This window comes from Bos taurus, chromosome X (genome assembly GCF_002263795.3).
Source record: "Bos taurus isolate L1 Dominette 01449 registration number 42190680 breed Hereford chromosome X, ARS-UCD2.0, whole genome shotgun sequence".
NCBI lineage: Eukaryota > Metazoa > Chordata > Mammalia > Artiodactyla > Bovidae > Bos > Bos taurus.
Genome location: NC_037357.1, coordinates 138,754,708 through 138,773,768, shown reverse-complemented (window position 1 = coordinate 138,773,768; position 19,061 = coordinate 138,754,708). Strand labels below are relative to the sequence as shown.

Sequence of the window (19,061 nt, the reverse complement as noted above, 5' to 3'; positions counted from 1 at the left end):
CTGCTTTTTTTAGAATAACTCACGTGCAGAATTATCCTGGTTTCCTGCTAGTTTAGTTGTTGCTAAACACTGAGATCGTCGACAGTCTAAAAGATAAGCTGACATGTTCTTACTTTTAGGCTTGAGGGTGAATATTGCAAAAGAGAACTCAACACGTGATCCACCTTCCAAAACCATGCCCCTTTTTTTATTGTTTTCTTAAATTCCCAATTTAATTTTTAGTAACTAACTGGACTCTTTTTTTTTTTTTTTTTTCCAGAGGATTTCGATTTATCACACGCCCTTGATGGTAAGTAATATTGCAAGCATTTTATAGACTTGGAACATAGTAAATCTTTTGAAACACGTCTTAATGGCGATCACCAGACTCACAATTGTTGAGGAAAATGGAGATGCTCTCATCAGGATACGTTAATCCTTTTTTTGGTGCAGTAACTTCCATACTCCGTGGAGGTCAGGAGGCCACACAGGATTGCCAGGCGCTTGGAGAAGTGGGTGGTCCCCCGTGGGCTGGTCCTCGCTGAGCTGATTTCCTGTGGACTGATCTCTCATGGGCTGATTCCCTGTGGACTGGTCCCCCGTGGGCTGGTTTTCTATGGGCTGGTCTCCGGTGGGCTCATCCCTCGTGGGCTGATTTTCCGTGGACTGGCCCCACCGTGGGCTGGCCCCACCGTGGGCTGGTTTCCTGGGGGCTGGTCCCTCGTGGGCTGGTTTTCCGTGGGCTGATTCCCTGTGGACTGGTCCCTCATGGGCTGGTTTTCCATGGGCTTGTTTCCTGTGGGCTTGTCCTTTGTGGGCTGGTTTTCCGTGGACTGGTCTCCTGGGGGCTGGTCCCTCGTGGGCTGGTTTTCCGTGGACTGGACCCCCGTGGGCTGGTCTGTGGGCTTGTCCCTTGTGGGCTGGTTTTCCGTGGACTGGTCCCCCATGGGCTGGTTTTCCGTGGGCTGTTTCCTGTGGGCTTGTCCTTCGTAGGCTGGTTTTCCGTGGACTGGTCTCCTGTGGGCTTGTCCCCTGTGGGCTGGTTTCCTGTGGACTTGGTCCCCCGTGGGCTGGTTTCCTGTGGACTGGTCCCTCGTGGGCTGGTTTTCCAGCGACTGGTTCCCTGTGGGCTGGTCTCCCATGGGCTTGTCCCCCGTGGGCTGGTTTCCTGGGGGCTGGTCCTCTGTGGGATGATTTCTCATGGGCTGATTTCCCATCAACTGGTCTCCTATAGGCTGATCTGTCCTGGTGGCTTCCCATGGCCTGGTCTCTTGTGGGCTGGACTTTTGTGAGCTGGTCTTCTGTGGTCTGGTCTCCCGTGGGCTGGTCCCCCGTGGGCTGCTCCCCCAGGGTCACACTGACTCCATATCTCATCCTGTGGCTGCATCTCACCATCTCCGCCTCCTCCCACGCGGCCACTTGGCATCAGCACCTCTGTGTCTCCCAGTCTCCTTTTCATAAGGGCCCTCGTCTATAAGGGTCTGTGCTAACGCACTGTGACCACCCCCCACCACCAACATTACTTGCAAAGACCCTGTTTGTAAAGGTCAGATTCTGAGGCTCCGGTTGAATTTGGGGGCCCAGGATCCATCCCAGGACATCTTTTTTTAACTCCTGGGGTCCGATGCGGAGGCCTCAGTGAAACCCACGAGAGCAGCAGCGTTCCCAAAAGCCAATGGTTGTGGGTGGGGGGATAGTCTTATTCTTGATGGTGGAAGCCTTCTCCTGCTTGGCTGCTGGGAAGAGATGCCCTGGAGGTGTCCATGGTCCAGATGATCTCAGCTCCACTCTGCCTTGGTGCCCAGAGGGTCAGCCTCGGTGGGAGTCCCAGGTGGCCAAAAGATTGCTCCGCCTAAGAAACCCGAACAGCCTTTTAGCCAGGGGTTGCTAAAGGCTGCTCCCCTGCTCCTGCAAAGGCCCCGAGCTCTGCCCCATGTCCTGCTGCTAAACAGCTGTTCTCCGGGCTTCCTCTTTTACTCCTTGGCCGCTGGCTGAGCTGTCTGGAAAACATGATGCTTCAGACATTTTCTGACTCTTTTTTTTTTCCTTCTCTTAAATGTATTTATTTGGCTCCTCTGGGTCCTTGTGGCTGAGCCTGGACTTTCTCTAGTTTTGGCGAGTGGGGGTTACTCTCTCATTGGGGTACACGGGCTTCTCATTGTGGAGGCTCCGCTTGTTACAGAGGAAGGGCTCTAGGCCATGCAGGATTCAAGAGTTGGATCTTGAATTGATTCAAGAGTTGTGGGAGCGTGGGCTTACTGGCCTTGTGGGATCTTCCCGGATCAGAGGTTGAATCCGTGTCCCCTGCGTTAGCAGGGGGATCCTTAAGCCCTGGATCCACCAAGGGAAGACCCCCCTCTCTGACTCTTTTTAAGGAAACAGGAGTGCGTGGAGGGCTGAGTGTGTTTCCCAGCCGCCAGGTTTCTGACTGAAATGTCTTTTCTCTTCCCACAGATGACAAGAAACCCACTGTTACACCAAAACCGGCACCCGGTAAGAAGCAGAGGTGCTCAGCGTCCATAAACACAGCACAGTCGTGCACCCCACTTTCGCCAGGATCTGGGGGAGATGCAGACGGCTAGATGCCCGCAATGGATACGGCCTGGTTTTTATTTGAACCATGCTGTGAGGTCTCACGTCCAGCAGTGGCCGTAAGCGAGCAGACGCTGACACTTTGGCGAGGTGCTCTGGGGGTCCCGTGGGAAGCGTCTCTTTATGCCGAGTGTCTCTTACTGGGTTTCAATACTCATCTCTTGGGAGGAGCAATTTTAGAAGCTGGGACCCTCTTTTAACCCGTGAGCAGAGTCAGATCTCAGTGTCCACGAGGAGCATACCTGATGTCACTCACCCTTTCTGGAAAAATCTCAAGATTCAGGCCAATGACAGAACCGCGCAAGGATCAGATACAGTGGGGTGTGGGGGCGGCTTCCCAAGTGGCGCTGGTGGTAAAGAACCCGCCTGCCAATGCAGGAGACGTGAGAGACGCAGGTTCGAGCCAAGGGTCGGGAAGATCCCATGGTAGAGGGCATGGCAACCGACTCCAGTCCAGTATTCTTGCCTGGAGAATCCCACGGACAGAGGAGCCTGGTAGGGTACAGTCCATGGGGTCGCACGGAGGTGGACACAACTGAAGTGACTTAGTGCACACACGCACGCACGCACGCACGCATAGATTCACTGGGAGTTAGCCACCCAGCATGCAATTAATGCCCTAAGTTAACCGAGCTCTTATCGCCTATTTTAATATATATATGTATATATAATAGCTCAGTTTAATTATTGGGTTTCTCACCTGAAAAGGTGAAAGTGTTAGTTGCTCCGTCGTGTCTGGCTCTCTGCAAGCCCGTGAACTGTGTAGCCCGCCAGGCTCCTCCATCCGTGGGACTGTCCAGGCAAGAATGCTGGAGCGGGTTGCCATTGCCTTCTCCAGGGGATCTTCCTGACCCAGGGATCGAACCCGGGTCTCCCGCATTGTGGGCCACTTCTTTACCATCTGAGCTACCAGGGAAGTGTTGTTGAGTAAAGGATAGCGTTGCTCATATTACTGAGTTGGATCCACCCGCGTGTGCAGAACACGCTGGCTGAGTCACTGTTGAACAGCAGAAATGTGTACCATCACGAGCTCCCTGGAACGTTGATGGTGTTTCCTACTTATGACTCACGATGGCTCCGAACCTTGTGTTGGGTGGGCACAGAAGCTCTCCTGGGTGTGTCTCTGGGACTTGAGTCCTTAAGACAGAGAAGGCCACCTCTAAAATCTCCAGCCCTCTAAAACGTCACATCATTTTATCGAGCACGCCTGGGTCAGCCGAATCACTTTTTCACTGGGTGTGAACCCGAATCAGGCCACAGGTTTCTGCTGTTGTATTATAACATCTACGTTGCGGAAGTCACGGGCCTCTTGGGAGAGTTGGTTTCAGGGTGGACAGTCGACAGGGAAAGGATCGTCTGCAGACAGAGGTCGGAATTCCAGCTCGGTCCACGGGGGCCATAATTGATTTATAGATACCCTTCATGATTTTGATCTTTCCTTTTGTTCTTTTCCTTGAAGAGAAGAAGGGTGTGAAAACGGTCAGGAGTTTGGTATTGCGGTTGATACAGACTGATACTCTGTACTGTCTGCGTCGAAAGCCATTTTCTGCTCTTTAAGTTCTGTTGACACAGTTTTTTTCTCCTTTAGGGAACGATGGCTTCGATTTAAACGATGCCATTGGTGGTGGAGGAAACGGTAAGTAGTCTTGTCTTTAATCTCCTGTGGGTCTAACCTGGTTATTTTATCATTTCAAGGAGGCTTTTTCTCTTCTAACTAAATCAAATGGGTTTGCACCCGGAAAAGCCTAAGGAAACGGTGTTGTTGTTTGTTGGTTTTGAGCTTTTGGCTTTTGTCTGCGTGTCTTCTTTTGATTTAGACCTCTGATGGTGTCTGAGGTGACATGAGAGAAAATGAAAACACCCTTGGCAGGGCTGGCCTCGTGGGTTCGTGGGGTCACGCCGAGTAGGTCTTCGATCCTTGGTCGAACGAATGCTGTGTGGCCGCTGAAAATGGTAGCATAGTTTGAGCAAGGACATGCAAAATGCATTCTCACTTTGGACTGGACCCCACAAATTCTGTAGTGGGCCCAGCCATCTCCTTTATTTGCTGCTGGAAGTTAAGTATTACAGCTGGATGCTGACGGACAGAAATCCGCAGCTGGCTGCGCGTACGTATCCCCGCCATGACAAGGTGTCCCCGGCTCTGACAAAGGGCACACTTCCATTTCCCACAGTCCAGTTAACCATCTGTGTGCGAGTTCTTCCCAGATGGTACTTAGTGGTAAAGAACCCGCCTGCCTGTGCAGCAGACACAAGAGACGGGGGTTTGATCCCCGGGTCTGGGAGATTCACTGGAGGAGGGCGTGGCACCCTACTCCAGGGTCCTTGCCTGGAGAATCGCACGGACAGAGGAGCCTGGCGGGCCCCAGTCCATGGGGTCGCAGAGAGTTGGACACGACTGGAGTGACTTAGCACCCACTCGTGCAAACGCATGTTCTGTTTTTTTGACCTCAAAGTGCTCATAACTGCAACTGTCCTCTTTCACAGACCGAGTGTCACCCAACCCACCGAAGCCAAAACCTCAGCCAAAGCCCAAGCAGCCTGGCACTTCTGGTAAGACCGTGGGGCTCCTGTGGCTCCTGTATGTGTTTCAGAGTTCGGTGACCTCTGTGTCAGCTGAAAGGAGGTCATTCCAGAGTTAGCGTGATCCTACAGTGAACGCTCTGTGCAAGGGAATTCCAGTTTTCCAGTCCTGGAAAGCAGTATTCAAAAAGATTTTTCTTTTTTTGGATTTGATGTGTAGTTTGCTGATTTTACTTCCAAGATTGCAATGGAAATAAAAACGAGAAAAACAGTGTAAGATTTTAAATATAGAGAATCAATATGGGAAAACATGGGCTTCCCTAGAAGCTCAGCTGGTAAAGAATCTGTCTGCAATGCAAGAGACCCCAGTTCGATTACTGGATCTTAAAGATCCCCTAGAGAAGGGATAGGCTACCCACCTCCAGTATTCCTGGGGTTCCCTGGTGGCTCCGATGGTGAAGAATCTGCCTGTAATGCGGGAGACCTGGGTTCCATTCCTGGGTCGGCACGATCCCCCGGAGGAGGGCGTGGCAGTCCACTCTAGTATTCTTGCGTGGAGAATCCCACAGACAGAGGAGCCACTCATCCGTACACAGACACGAGCATGCATACACATCGATGGAAAGACGATCAAGTCTGCTGCTGTTGCTGGCAACATTCCAGAGAGCCTTCTCCACGTGTTCTTTTCGTATTCCCCGTTTCCCACTGAAACTCTGCATGGTCCAGTCCTGGAAACCCCTCTCTGTTGCGGGCAGCTTGCCCAGAGGATGGTGGATAATTTGAACAATGGAATTTGTATCATCACGGGCTCCCTGGGGCAGGAACACTTCCCCACTAGCATCTCATAATAACTCAGTAAGTTGGGTAGATGCACAAGCTGTCCCAGATGTGTCTGGGACTCGAAAAAGAGTCTTGAAGAAGGCAGCATCTGAAACCATCAGGAGTCTTTTATTTTATGGGCATAAAACATCCTTTTACGGAGCACAGCTGGGTCAGTTGAATCCCTCTTTCAGTGCGCACTAGCCCAGATTTGGCCACAGATATCCTGCTTACATTGTAACATCTGTATTGCGGAAGTCGTTGGCAACTTGGGAGGGTTGGTTATAGGGTGGACAGTCAATGGGAAAGAATTGTGTGCAGGCAGAATGTGGAATTCCAACTCGGCCCATGGGGCATAATGGATTTATAAGTTGCTTTCATTATTTTGATTTAGTTTTTCCTTTTATTTTTTCTTCTTGACCCGAGAAGAAGAATGTGAAAACGGTCGGAGTTTGGTTTTCCTATTGAGTCTTTGGTCAGACTGATACTCGATACTGTCTGTATAGAAAGTCATTTCTGGTCTTGATTTCACGCAGAACTTCAGTATTCATTCACTATCTTTCTCCTTTAGAGAATGAGAACTGGGATTTAAACGATGCCCTTGATGGTGGAGGAAATGGTAAGTAGGCTGTCTTAAATGTCCTACCTGTCTGAATTGATTATTTATCATTTCAAAGGAGTGCGTCTGTCTTAAAGACGTCGAATTAGTTTTCGCCAGGAAACCCTGAGGAATAGGTGTATGGTTTGTGTGCTTGAGTTTTTGGCTTTTATCTGTACGCCTACTTTTGTTTTAGAACTCTTAGAGTCTTTGGGGTGAATAAGGCACTTTGAATACCATTGGTAGGGCTGGGCCTCACAGGCATGTGTGAACACACAGGACCCCACGCTCACGAGGGCCTGCGTTTTGGTTTGAACAAACAGAGGCCACGCTTTCATTTCTCACGGTAATTCCTGGTACAGTCTGGAGCAAGGACATGCAAAATGCATTTTTCACTTCGCACTGGACCCCACACGTTCTGCAGCTGGCCCAGCCATCTGCTTTATTTTCTATGGGAGATACACGAAGTGAAAGATGACAGCTGGATGCCGACGGACAGAAATCCACAGGTGGCTGTGTGTACGGGGATCCCCAGCACGACGAGGTGTCCCCGGCCGTGACAAAGGGCACACTTGCATTTCCCACTTAACTATCTGTATGCAACTGCTTCGAAGGTCGTGCTAGTGGTTAAAAAAAAAAAAAAAAAAAGCAAACCTGCCTGCCAAGTCAGCAGACGTAAGAGACGTGGGTTTGATCTCCGGGTCGGGAAGATCCCCTGGAGGAGGGCATGGCAAGCCACTCCAGTATTCTTGCCCGGAGAATCCCCTGGACAGAGGAGCCTGGCGGGGCTACAGTCCACAGGGTCGCAGAAGAGTCGGACACGACTGAGTGACTCAGCACCCACAGATGCAAACACATGTTCTGCTTTCTTGACCTCAGAGTGCTCACAAGTGCAACTGTCCTCTTTCGCAGGTGGCGGAGCGTCACCCGACTCACCAAAGTCAAAACCTCAGCCAGACCCCAATCAGCCTGAGTCTAACGGTGAGACCCTGGGGCTCCTGTGGTTCCTTATGTGTGTTTCAGGCTTCGGTGATCCCTGTGTCGGCTGAAAGGAGGTCATTCCAGGGGTGGCGTGATCATACAGTGAACGCTCTGTGCAAGGGAATTCCAGTTTTCCAGTCCTGGAAAGCAGTATGCAAAAAGATTGTTTTGTTTTGTTTTGTTTTGGATTTGATGTTTAGTTTGCTGACTTGACTTACCAGGTTTTAATGAAAGCTCAGAATTATTCAATGGGATTTTTAATACCGAGAATCAATCTGGAGAAAGATGAGGTTCAGTAAAAGCTCTTTGTTTTTCCTTGATGCTTTCTGCTTTTTCTCACCCATCTTCGTGTTCTCAGAGTCATTAGACTGCCATCAGTTTTCTGAGTTGAAGAGCTGTTGAAACTTCCCATTTTGAGTGGACTTTTTTTGTTCATTGAAATATATTATTTGTTTGTATACTTTGTACATTTATGTATTTGTTTGATGGCATCACCGACTCAGTGGATGTTGAGTTTGAGTAAACTCTGCGAGATGCTGATGGACAGGGAGGCCTGGCGTGGTGCAGTCCGTGGGGTCGCAAAGAGTCAGTCAAGACTGAGTGACTGGCTGAACTGATTTATTTGTTTAATTTTTCATATGGAAAAATAGGAATAGCGTCCATCTTCTAACACAGTGAAGGTGATTATTCTATAGTATTTTATATCAGTTTAAATGCAAGCAATGTTAAGTGAAACTGTCGGTCTTTAAGTCATACTGCGTCATAATGTTGCTCAGCCGCCAAGTCGTGTCCGGCTCTCCGTGACCCCGTGGACTGCAGCACGCCAGGCCTCCCTGTCCATCACCGACTCCCGGAGCTTACTCAAACTCAGGTCCATCGAGTCGGTGATGCCATCCAGCCATCTCATCCTCTGTCGTTCCCTTCTCCTCCTGCATTCAGTGTTTCCAAGCATCCGAGTCTTTTCCAGTGAGTCGGGTCTTTGTATCAGGTGGCCAAAGTATTGGAGTTTCAGCTTTAGCATCAGTCCTTCCAGTGAACACCCAGGACTGATCTCCTTTAGAATGGACTGGTTGGATCTCCTTGCAGTCCAAGGGACTGTCAAGAGTCTTCTCCAGCACTACAGTTCAAAAGCATCCATTCTTCGGTGCTCAGCTTTCTTGATGGTCCAACTCTCACATCCATACATGACTACTGGAAAAACCATGGCTTTGAGTATACAGATCTTTGTCCGCAAAGTGATGTTTGCTTTTTAATACGCTGTTTAAGCTTGTCACAGACTTCCTTCCATATCGTCAGACTTTCCCTAACTAGTTCCAGGAGCATTTTCTGATGTTATTTACAAGTTTTAATCGTATGAATTTTCTTGGCAGTTAGATAGGATCACACCTGATGCCTAATTCTGAAGATGGTGTGTGTCTTCTGATCGTTTAGAATGATGGGTCTGCTAGTTTATGATAGTTTAGAACGTGGGTCCCAGGGGGTCAGCCTGGGGGTAGGAGGCGGCCTCTTAGGAGGGTGGGGTGGGCTGGGGGGCGCTCAGCACTGCCGAAGAGCCCACGTGATGGGGGAGAATCAACCAGGCTGGGGGGTACCTGGACACAGAGCTCAAAGCAGACAGACTGTGCACACACACTCAGGCTCAGATGCAAGGCACACGCGCCCAGGTACGTGTGCAGTGCTCGTTCAGTACATACTCATGCACGCAGACACACGTGTGCACTCGTGAGCACTTGCCCGCACCACTCGTGCACTAGCACACTGAACATGTGTGCACTCACGCACCTCTGGGCACTGGTGCAGTATGCCCCTCTGCAGTGTGCATGCTCTGGGATGCACACACAGACATGTACACGTGCATATCCGTACACACACACGAGCGTGCACACACCCGTTAGCTGGAAAAACCTGCATGTGATGATCAAGTCTGTTGCTGTCGGTGGCAGCCTTCCAGAGAGCCTTCTCCACGTGTTCTTTCCGTATTCCCCGCTTTCCCACCCAAACTGGGCGTCGCTGAGTCCTGGAATCCCTCTGCTTTGGGCAGCTTGCCCAGAGGATGTTGTGTAAATCAAGCTGTGGAATTTGTACCGCAGCAACAATGTTTCCCGCTAGGGACTCCTATTAGCCGGGTGGGTGGATACATCACAAGCTCTGCTAGCTGTTGCTGGAACTTGAAAAGGCGTCCTCAAAACGAAGAAGGCAGCCTCTGAAACCATCAGCAGTGGTCGCATCGTTTCTGTCCAGCACGACGGGGTTTGTAACACCCACATCGCGGAAGTTGCCGGCAGCGTGGGAGAGGGCGTGGGAGAGGATGGTTATACGTTGGACAGTCAGAGGCAACAAATGCCCTGTAGGCGGAAGCTGACATCCTGGCTCAGTCCTCGGGGCCTAATTGATTTATAAATTACTTTCATTACTTTGGTTTGGCTTCCTCTAGGCGGGGCCACCAGCCCGCCCCCCTACCCCCACTCCGTGGTCTCCCCCGTGAGCGTTCCCTCCTGCCCATCGCGGCGCTCTGTGCTTCTCCCCACAGAAGAATCGCCAGGCGTGATCCCGGGCATCGTGGGTGCTATCGTGGTGGCCTTGGGAGGAGCCATCTCCAGCTTCATCGCCTACCAGAAGAAAAAGCTGTGCTTCAAAGAGAACGGTGAGGGCGCTCACCGCCACCTCCTTTCCGTGGGGTCTGGGTACCGTATATTAAAAAAAAGCTAAAAGAGAAGCAGAGCTCCGGTTGGCACGAACCGTGGGGACAGTGGCTGAGAGTTCCTAACACGCTAGAAAACCGGGATCTGACTTTGCCGCTTCGATTTGGGCGCTTCCTGCGTCTAGCCGTGTGAGCTTGTGCAAGTTACTAACCATGCCACTTTGGGAGGTTTTTATGTAACGAGGACAGGAGAGGCGATGGTCTGTGCTTTAGACTTTTGGTGATGCCCAGGTCACCTGGGCGGGTTTGATCCCTGGGTTGGGAAGATCCCAGAGAAGGGAATGGCAACCCACTCCAGTATTCTTGCCTGGAAAATCCCCATAGACTGGAGCATGGGGTCACAGAGAATCGGACGCGACTGAGTGACTCACACACTTCGTCGTCTTTAGGATAACAGCCATAGCCATGGGGCCACCATATTATTTTCTCAACCCAAGGGAATCACAGGGGAAACACCGGGCAGGTGGTCCCCTTTTTGCTGGAACCTGGTACCAGGGGGTACTCAAAACAGTTGGACGGCCCAGACAGTTTGTAGCGGGAATGTGGAGAATGCCACAGCCAGCAGTGTGGTGATGGGAACTCCATCACCGGCATTTGGGCCCTTGTCCTCAAGTCCTGTTAACTTGGGATTTGTGTTGATATCAGCGAACTCTACTGCTTTGAACACAACTGACCTTTGTGGGTCTCTGGAAGGTTCTTGTCTAGGTCTTGTTTCAGAACCACTAGAGGAGCGGGTCGTGATATGGTTTGTGGGCAGCCCCGTGGGCTGTGGTTACCCCTCTTCCCGGGAGGAGACTTGAGGTATTTGAACTTCTCATCCTATGTAAGATCCTGAGTCCTTACTCAGCCGTCTGCCAACTGATGTTGTCTGCCTAAGGGCCTGCCTCCTGAGGGATCTTGGGAAACTCCCAAGGAGACTTGAGTTGATGCTGACGGAGGCACAGTCACCCCCGAGGGTTGGAATTTGACCCTCCGTCTTCCAGCATTTCAGGCTCGCAGACACGGTTTGTAGCCCGAAATTGACAGTCCGACGCGGGCGTTTGGATGCGGAAATCTAAAGTAAGCGGCTCTTTTTATAGCCCTCTGTTTGCCAGAGGAGGGTAAGGGCTGCCTGAGGGCATCTTATTTCCCATGTGGGAGTGGGAGCCCTCCATCTGGCCGCTCTCAGGAAGGTGCGCTACATTGGCAGAAGGGTGAGCATCCAGCAAAGCCCAAATGGACAGATGACCGAGTTCCAGGAGATACTGGTAAAAGATCTACAGTTAGAATCTAGGTGAGGCTAGAGGGGAACAGAAGCCAAATATATAGATATATATTTTTTTCTTTTGTTTCTCCTGCTGCTGCTGCTAAGTCGCTTCAGTCGTGTCCGACTCTGTGCGACCCCATAGACGGCAGCCCACCAGGCTTCCCCATCCCTGGGATTCTCCAGGCAAGACACTGGAGTGGGTTGCCATTTCCTTCTCCTAGAACTAGCAAAAAGAGCTTCAAAGAGGAAGCCTTCGATGGAAGCGAAACAGTGTTTCCTCTTCCTTTTTTATTTTACTTGGCTGTAGGAGGTCGTGGTTTGGCCTGTAGGATCTAATTCCCTGGTCAGGGATTGAACCCAGGCGCCCTGCATTGGGAGGGCAGGGTCTTGGCCATGAGACCACCAGGGAAGTCCCGGTGTCTTTCTTTCAATTACATTTTCCCCTTGTCTGAAGACGCTTAAACTCAGAGCTTGGCACTCAAGCGGGGAGACGAGGAAGGCGCTCCATAGGGAAAGCACTGGGGTACGAGCCCCAGGCTTTTCTGAAAAAAAAAAACGGAATGTATGTGAGCGACTGGCACACACACATTCTCATATGAACACCAGAGTCGAATGCAGAGCGGTGAGGCATCTTTCTGGCTCGGTGGGTAAGACGCTCCGCGTGGAACACAGGCCTTCCAGAATGAGTTTACTGCCTGTTACCAAGTTACGTGTATTTCATGAACCGTGATGGTATGGAAACGTCGAAACCCGGTCCATCGGGCGTGGGAAGACCCCAGGGGACCCTTTTTCGGCGTTCTCTGCACACGGGGCCGTTCTAGGAGAGTTGTCTTTTCTGGGGTGTTCCTTGTGAGTCGTGTGGCACCCACGTGGAGCTGCGAGTCTGTAGTTTCGGTTTTGGAAGGACGTGGCCACCACGGTGGGCCCTGGTGTGTGGCTGTTCTGTTGCTGGACGTGGTGGGTGGCTGACAGCTTGTTTGCTCACGGCGCATCTCCAGGCTGCTCCCTTGGTGCCCCTGGTAGCAGGGGATTCTGGAGGCTTGGGTGACAATGAGCCATGGGCACGTGCCCCCCCATTCTCCCCTCTTGTCCTGGCCTCCTTCTTCCAGCCTTCCTCTGTCTGCCTACCGATCCGTCCTTTCTTCTTTCTCTGCATTGCTTCCTTTCTGTCTCTCCCTTTCTCCCTTCCTCTTGGTCTGTCTTCCTTTTTCTTTCTTTTCCTGCCTCCCCTCCCCATCCCCCCACCATCCCCCTCCCCCTTAACCCCAGCATCCACTCCAGTGATTCTCTTGCCGTATCAACCCGTCTCCTTAACTTCTGAGCCCAGCAGACGTATCTCTTAACAGCTTGCTGCTACATGCACCTGTGGGCTCTTGCACCTGAAGCCAAGCTCTCAGACATTTATTTCCGGTTGATTCTGATTTTCTTTTTATTTTTTTTTTCATTGTCCTTTTCCGGTCTTCCTTTGCAGATGAGTCGAAGATCTAGGGGACGCATGGAGAATCCTGGGCAGGGGCGTGGAGATGATCCTTTCTGATCTGCATCTGTCTCGAAAAGCAAACCTTGTCTGTCCCTTTTTTTTTTTTTCCTCCTTGCTACTAAGACGTTTCCCCAGGGATGTTTCTCCGTGACCCCGCTGGCTGTACTGTGAAGTCTCTATGTTTTCTGCCTTGTCGAAGCACAGAAGCTTGGGATGCTATATTCGAAGGCGCAGTTTGCCTTCGAATGTAGAAGAAGTGAAGACAAATGCAGACGTGGTCCCTTTTAAAGTGGAAACCGACCACCGGGGCTGGGGGGCTTCCGTGAACAAAAACGGCTTTGTCAATCACCTTCCATCCTTGCCCGTTGGGTGGACCATCCTGTCTGCAGAGACCCCCCTCCCCTCCCCGGGGCAAAGCCAGCCCTAAGGCATAGGATATGATCTTTCACACTAATGATGGAATTTGTAACTTTATGACTCCGTAGCGCCTGGATTTTTACAGCCCATTTCCATGAAGTGTTTTTTTTTTTTTTTCCCCAACTCTTTCTCTAATTGGTTTTTGCCAATTACATGAATTTCGCAGTTCTCAGTGAAAAAAGGAGAACCCACATGCTTAGGAATAACCTGAAAAATCTCACCATCCTCAATTGATTTTTTTAAAAGTTATTTTTAATTGGAAGATAATCGCTTTACATTTGTGATGTTAGTATCTGCTGTACAGCAGTGTGAATCAGCCATATGTATACATATATTGCCTCCCTCTTGAGCCTCCCTCACACCCTCCCCTTAACTTCCTTCCCAACCCCGACTTAAAATTTCTGAAATGTCAAGTGCAGAAGTCCACGACGGACAGGGTCTATGACCGCCTAGAATTCGTGCATCCTCGCACCCCTCCATAAACACGGAAGTCAACGCCGGATCTTTCTTTCCCTTTTTTCGCATCAGACCATCTCCTTCTTGCGTGTAAATACGAGTTTTCTTTTTCCAACCTCGTGCTGAGGGTCAGGGTCGTGTCCCTTCCCAGGGTGGAACGGCCGGTACTGGTCTGGAGGCCGAGTTGCAGGATTTGGGATTAGTAACGGGGGGTGGCTTGAGAACCCTGCAACGGGGTGTCTCTCAATGCTCTTGCCGTGGGCCCATCACCCTCTACCAGTCACCCTGATGGCTTTCACCCTGGTCACTCCCGTGGCCATCTGTGTCTTTGAAGGGAGTAATCTTGGTTTTGATGAAATGAAGCCTGCGTCCTAGTTAGCATGCACGCACGATCTGTTGTTCAGCTGTGTCCAACTCTTTGTGACCTCATCAACTGTAACCCACCAGGCTTGTCTATCCACGGGGATTCTCCAGGCGACAATACTGGAGTGGGTTGCCTTTTCCTCCTCCAGGGGATCTTCCTGACCCACGGATCAAACCCACATCTCCTGCATTGCATTCGACTTAAACAAGCTTTATTGTTATTATTTTAATTCACTTTCTTCCACCTTAACTTTTTTAAAGAGTTTATTTTTAGTTGGAGGATAATTGCCTTACAATACTGCGTTGCTCTCTGCTGTACATCAACAAAGGCTTCCCTGGTAGCCCAGATGGTAAAGAATCTGCCTGCAATGCGGGAGACCTGGGTTCGATCCCTGGGTGGGGAAGATCCCCCCCTGGAGAAGGAAATGGCAACCACTCCAGTATTCTTGCCTGGAGAATCCCATGGACAGAGGAGCCTTGGCAGGACTACAGTCCATGGGGTCGCAAAGAGTCAGACTCGACTGACCGACTAACACTATATGCATTAATATACGGTAGTTAGCTTTCTCTTTCTGTCTTACTTCACTCTGTATGGCAGAGTTCATCCACCTCATTTGAACCGACTCTGATACAAATAAATGTGTTTTGGCTGGGAATATCATGTGTGTTTTTTTGTTCGCTTTGCATTATATCGAAGCATCGTTGACAGTGTTGTGTTGCCAAGTGACTCAGTCATATGTACGTTCCTCTGTTATATTTTATTTTTTGGTGCTGCTTTATCCCACGGTATTCAATAGACGCTCCCTGGGCTCTATAGTCTGACTTTGTTCTTCATTCATCTTGTATATAAGAGTTGGCATCTGCTGACCTCAAACTCCCAGGCTGTCCCTTCTCCATCCCCTCTCCCTCTCCTGTATTTCGAATTCTGTCTCCTCACACTTGAATTCAAAGGATGCTATGCTCACAGATCCTTTCTGGGGACGGTTGGGGGTGGGTGGCAAGCATGTTGATCCTCTTGGTGTCGATGTGTGTGTGCGAAATCGAGGAATAGAAATTTGGAAATAAAAAGACAGACTCAGAAAAGCAAAGGAGCAAACAAGCAGGACCCCAATGAAGCCCTTCACACCCTGATGACCGGGGCTGTTCCTCTGCTTTCCGGGAGGGGCTGGGTAGGCAGCTGAGTGGGGCGATGCCGATTCACCCTGAGAATGATGACGGGGTGTGTTGTCTTTGTATTCACTGCCGCCCCCCGCCCCAACTCGGGCCCGTTTTGTTCTTGCTTTCAGCCGAAGAAGGACAGGTGAATATGGAGAACCATCGCACCACCGCTGAGCCAGCAGGTGAGACAGGCTGGGAGTGTCATCCGCCATCATCACCAACTGTCATGCCCACCTGCGTCCCCACCATGGCTATTTCACCTCTTCCAACTGCTGCCCTGCCCTCCCACTCAGAGGGTGTTGGGGAGGGGAGGGCGCCTGGAGACGCCTTGAAAAGAAAAAATAAATCTGTTCTTGTGTCTTTGTTCTCTGCAGTTCAACAGACTCTTCTGGAGAAATAAAGACCTTTGGCAGCCAAGTAACTCGCAGCGGGCTTGCAAGCTTGCCTGCCGAGCCGCTCCAGAGATGGGCTGGAGGAGCAGAGACGACCCACTGGGACCGCGCCCCGGCTTGTCCGTGCCTTCCTTCAAGTTGGATTCCTCGTTTTAACGCTGGGATGCTTTATTCCCCACTCCCCTCTCCACCACGACCCCCTCCGCCGTGCTGGGCAGGTGAAACTTGACTTGTGGTGAGTTTTCCATCCACGGGAGCGGGAAATCACACTCGCCTTCTCCACGACCCTGAGGGGGTTTTCCCATGAGTGCAGGAACGTCCGACCGACTGAAACGCCAAGTCCCATCCAGGTTGCCAAGTTCCCGACCATCATCGTTCCTATGCCACCGAGGTTCCCCGAGCAGAAACTCTGGACCGTTTACAAACTGCCTGTAAATGGAATGTGTCTGAAACCTCTCCTGACCATTGACTCTTTAACGCAGTGGGCGTTAAGCCTCAAGCGAGTTTCCTCAAGAGTTCTTTCATTTCTAGTGAATTTTTTTCCCCCACACCAGACTAATAAAAAGAAATTTTAGAAATCAAGTCCTATTTACGTAAATGTCTTGCCGGGAGGTGCCTTTTAAAGAAGGCTGTTGGAAATTTACTGACAGTAGTGACATGGATTCCCAATTCCTTTTTCTGTAAGATGGAGATCACCCTAAGCACTAGCTCTTATTTCTGGCATTTGCTTTTGTGTTTTCTTTCCCTTCTTGGCTCACATTGGTGGTGGCGCTTTACTTGCTAAGTCGCGTCCGACTCTTTGCGGCCCCGTGGACTGTAGCCCGCCAGGCTCCTCTGTCCGTGGGATTTCGCAGGCAAGAATACCAGAGTGGGTTGCCATTTCCTCCTCCAGTTGATGACATCGTGGGGAAAATACTTGTTAGCAGCCCTTCTGCCCTGCGTCAGATTCTTTCCTGCGTCTTCCGTGTAGGTAAATGGCCAGGAATTTGTTTTTTATGATCTTTGTAACACATTTATCAGCCTCCACGGGAGGGCTTGGTTTAACTGGGGGGGCCACACTGTTTTGTGAGAGACAGTCTCCTATATTTTCTAACATCTTAGAGTGTGGACTGAGTGCCTGCTCTTCTCTTGGCTATTAGCAATGACTTCTCCGCCTTTAAAAGCAGTTCCTCCGCTCACAACAAGGCATACGCCGCACGGCTTCCAAAATGCAGGCTTTTATGTGCTGAGTTGGCCAAAACGTTCGTTTGGTTTTAAGTAAAAATAAAAGACATGTTCGTTTTCATCTGCAGCTGTAGGGAGCAACGTGTTCGTTGAACGAACCTTTTGGCCAACCCCATACAAGGGCTTTGCTTGGGTTTTTGTGTTTATCTCGGAAAGCGTGGAAGCCTTGATGTTGCAGATGGGCTGGACCCCACCCATAGACTTCCCTCTCCAGAAATATGAGGTTGTTTCCCTAATTTTCTTGTAGCGCAGGCCTGCTCACATAAAGCTCTTAGGGTAGTTATCCAGGGTAGCAGCATTTACCCAAGTGAAGACGTAATCTCATTACTGATGATGGTGTGAAGAACTGTTGTGTGCCCCACATCGGTCAACGTGGATTCAAAGGTATGATGTCAGCACACCTGTGCGGGTGGCCCTCACAAACCACCCGACCTGGGAAGCGGCTGCCATCAAGGTATTGACTGGTCACTCTTGTCGCGTCCGACTCTCTGCAACCCCATGGACTGTAGCCCCACCAGGCTCCTCAGTCCATGGGATTCTCCAGGCAAGAATCCTGGAGTGGGTTGCCATTTCCTTCTCCGTCCAAAAGTTCCTTTGGGTTTTTCTGAAACATCTCACGAAAAGTGCAGAATTGACTTTTTGGCCAACCCCATATCGGTCATGAATTCTGCGTCTTTCCTGCTTGGAAGCTCAGAGAGACTCTTTCAGTTGTTTTGTGGGGTGGTTTGCAACTGAGCCATCTCCCTACTGAAGGCTCAACCCCCCTCTCTCCACGACCCCTCCTCCCGTCATTGTTGAAAAGCATTGGGAGTTTCCTTCTCAAGGTATTACCAGAGACCGCCACCAGTCTATTGAACTTGCTCTGTCTTGGACACTATGATAATTTTTGCATGTATGAAATGATTTTAAAAAATGAAGATTAAGTATTTATCATATCCATTCATCACTTCATATGAGGAATACCTGTGGCCCGGGTGTGTATAAGGGTGGACATGACATCTCGGTTCTACAGGACAGAACACAAATAAATGTCTTCAGTCAATGGAAGGGGTCGACCAGTTGTCAAGAGCTGAGGCCTGGATTAATCAATATGCTCGGGTCCTCTTGCTAACTAGCTCAGGTCATCGGGTTACAAAGGGACCAGAGAGTGTCCACATTCACCCCCAATGAGTCACCAGAGTCTGTGCTTTGATTTGCTTTATAAAAAAATGTGTAAAGTCTTTTTGTAACTCTATGAATAATGTCAACATTTTTGTAAGCATCACAATCATAGGATAAGCATAAACGTCTCATTAAACAACAGACTGGTGAAGTGGTTAGGTTTAGGAAATTGTGACTCATTCCTGAACCTCTACCTGTAAGAAAGAAGTCACCTAGGCTTTTATTATGGACGGTGTATGTACATGGTTGTAGATTCAGCTCAATGTCTTGTTGAGATTAAAATAGGACTTTATCAAAGGTGGGGCCTTTTGAAAAATTGAGTTTAAATTGGGTGGTTTGATGATTAAATGCTTGCGTAATGATTGCTTTTAAAACTCATTTAGGAAGTCCTGTATAAAGAAATCGCAGTCCAACAGGTTTTGAAATTGATGTCAAGATTTTATTTGAGGACATACCGGCAAAGGATTTGTTACAAGTCTTGGTCATAATGGATTTGATCAACCCGTGTAAACTGTGGTCAAGGTTTTGCTATGAGATGCTGCAGTGAATAGCTTTGGAAGCAGAGTTTTGTGGCTCCATGGAAGTGCAATGTGTGTGTTACATTAATGCCTGAAGTTGGCTTTGTGAGGGGGGAAAAAAAAAAGCATGTGTATATTTAATTTTTATGGACATTGCCCAAACACCCCCTACAGAAGTTCTGCAAATTCACGATACACCCCAGTGATGTCAGATTTGTTTCCCCACTGCTGAGCAAGCTTTCCGATCGGTGCCAGTGTCTGAAGAATGATATCCCGTCAACTGTATTTATGCTGCATTTATCTTAACACAAGTGAGATTGAGAATCTGTGTGCGGGAGACCCATTGACGTTCTGTTTTTGAAGGAAATGAATATGCTGTTTGCCCGTATGTGTTATTTTGTTATTGATTTGTAGGAACTCTTCACATATTAAAGGTTTGACTTGACATAAGTA

The 19,061-nt window shown here is 49.7% G+C and overlaps 1 protein-coding gene across 2 annotated transcripts in view; it reads left to right on the top strand.

Moving 5' to 3' along the window:
* Positions 1 to 19,061, top strand: part of CD99 (CD99 molecule) — a 30,178-nt gene extending 11,117 nt beyond the window's left edge. Inside the window, 9 exon segments of one of the 2 annotated variants that reach the window (NM_001244214.1) lie at positions 260 to 289; positions 2,434 to 2,472; positions 4,160 to 4,207; positions 5,059 to 5,124; positions 6,485 to 6,532; positions 7,424 to 7,492; positions 10,023 to 10,136; positions 15,442 to 15,495; positions 15,688 to 19,061. In NM_001244214.1, the coding sequence (NP_001231143.1) occupies positions 260 to 289; positions 2,434 to 2,472; positions 4,160 to 4,207; positions 5,059 to 5,124; positions 6,485 to 6,532; positions 7,424 to 7,492; positions 10,023 to 10,136; positions 15,442 to 15,495; positions 15,688 to 15,713 (494 nt within the window). In that variant the 3' untranslated portion in view covers positions 15,714 to 19,061. 2 annotated transcript variants of the gene reach the window in all.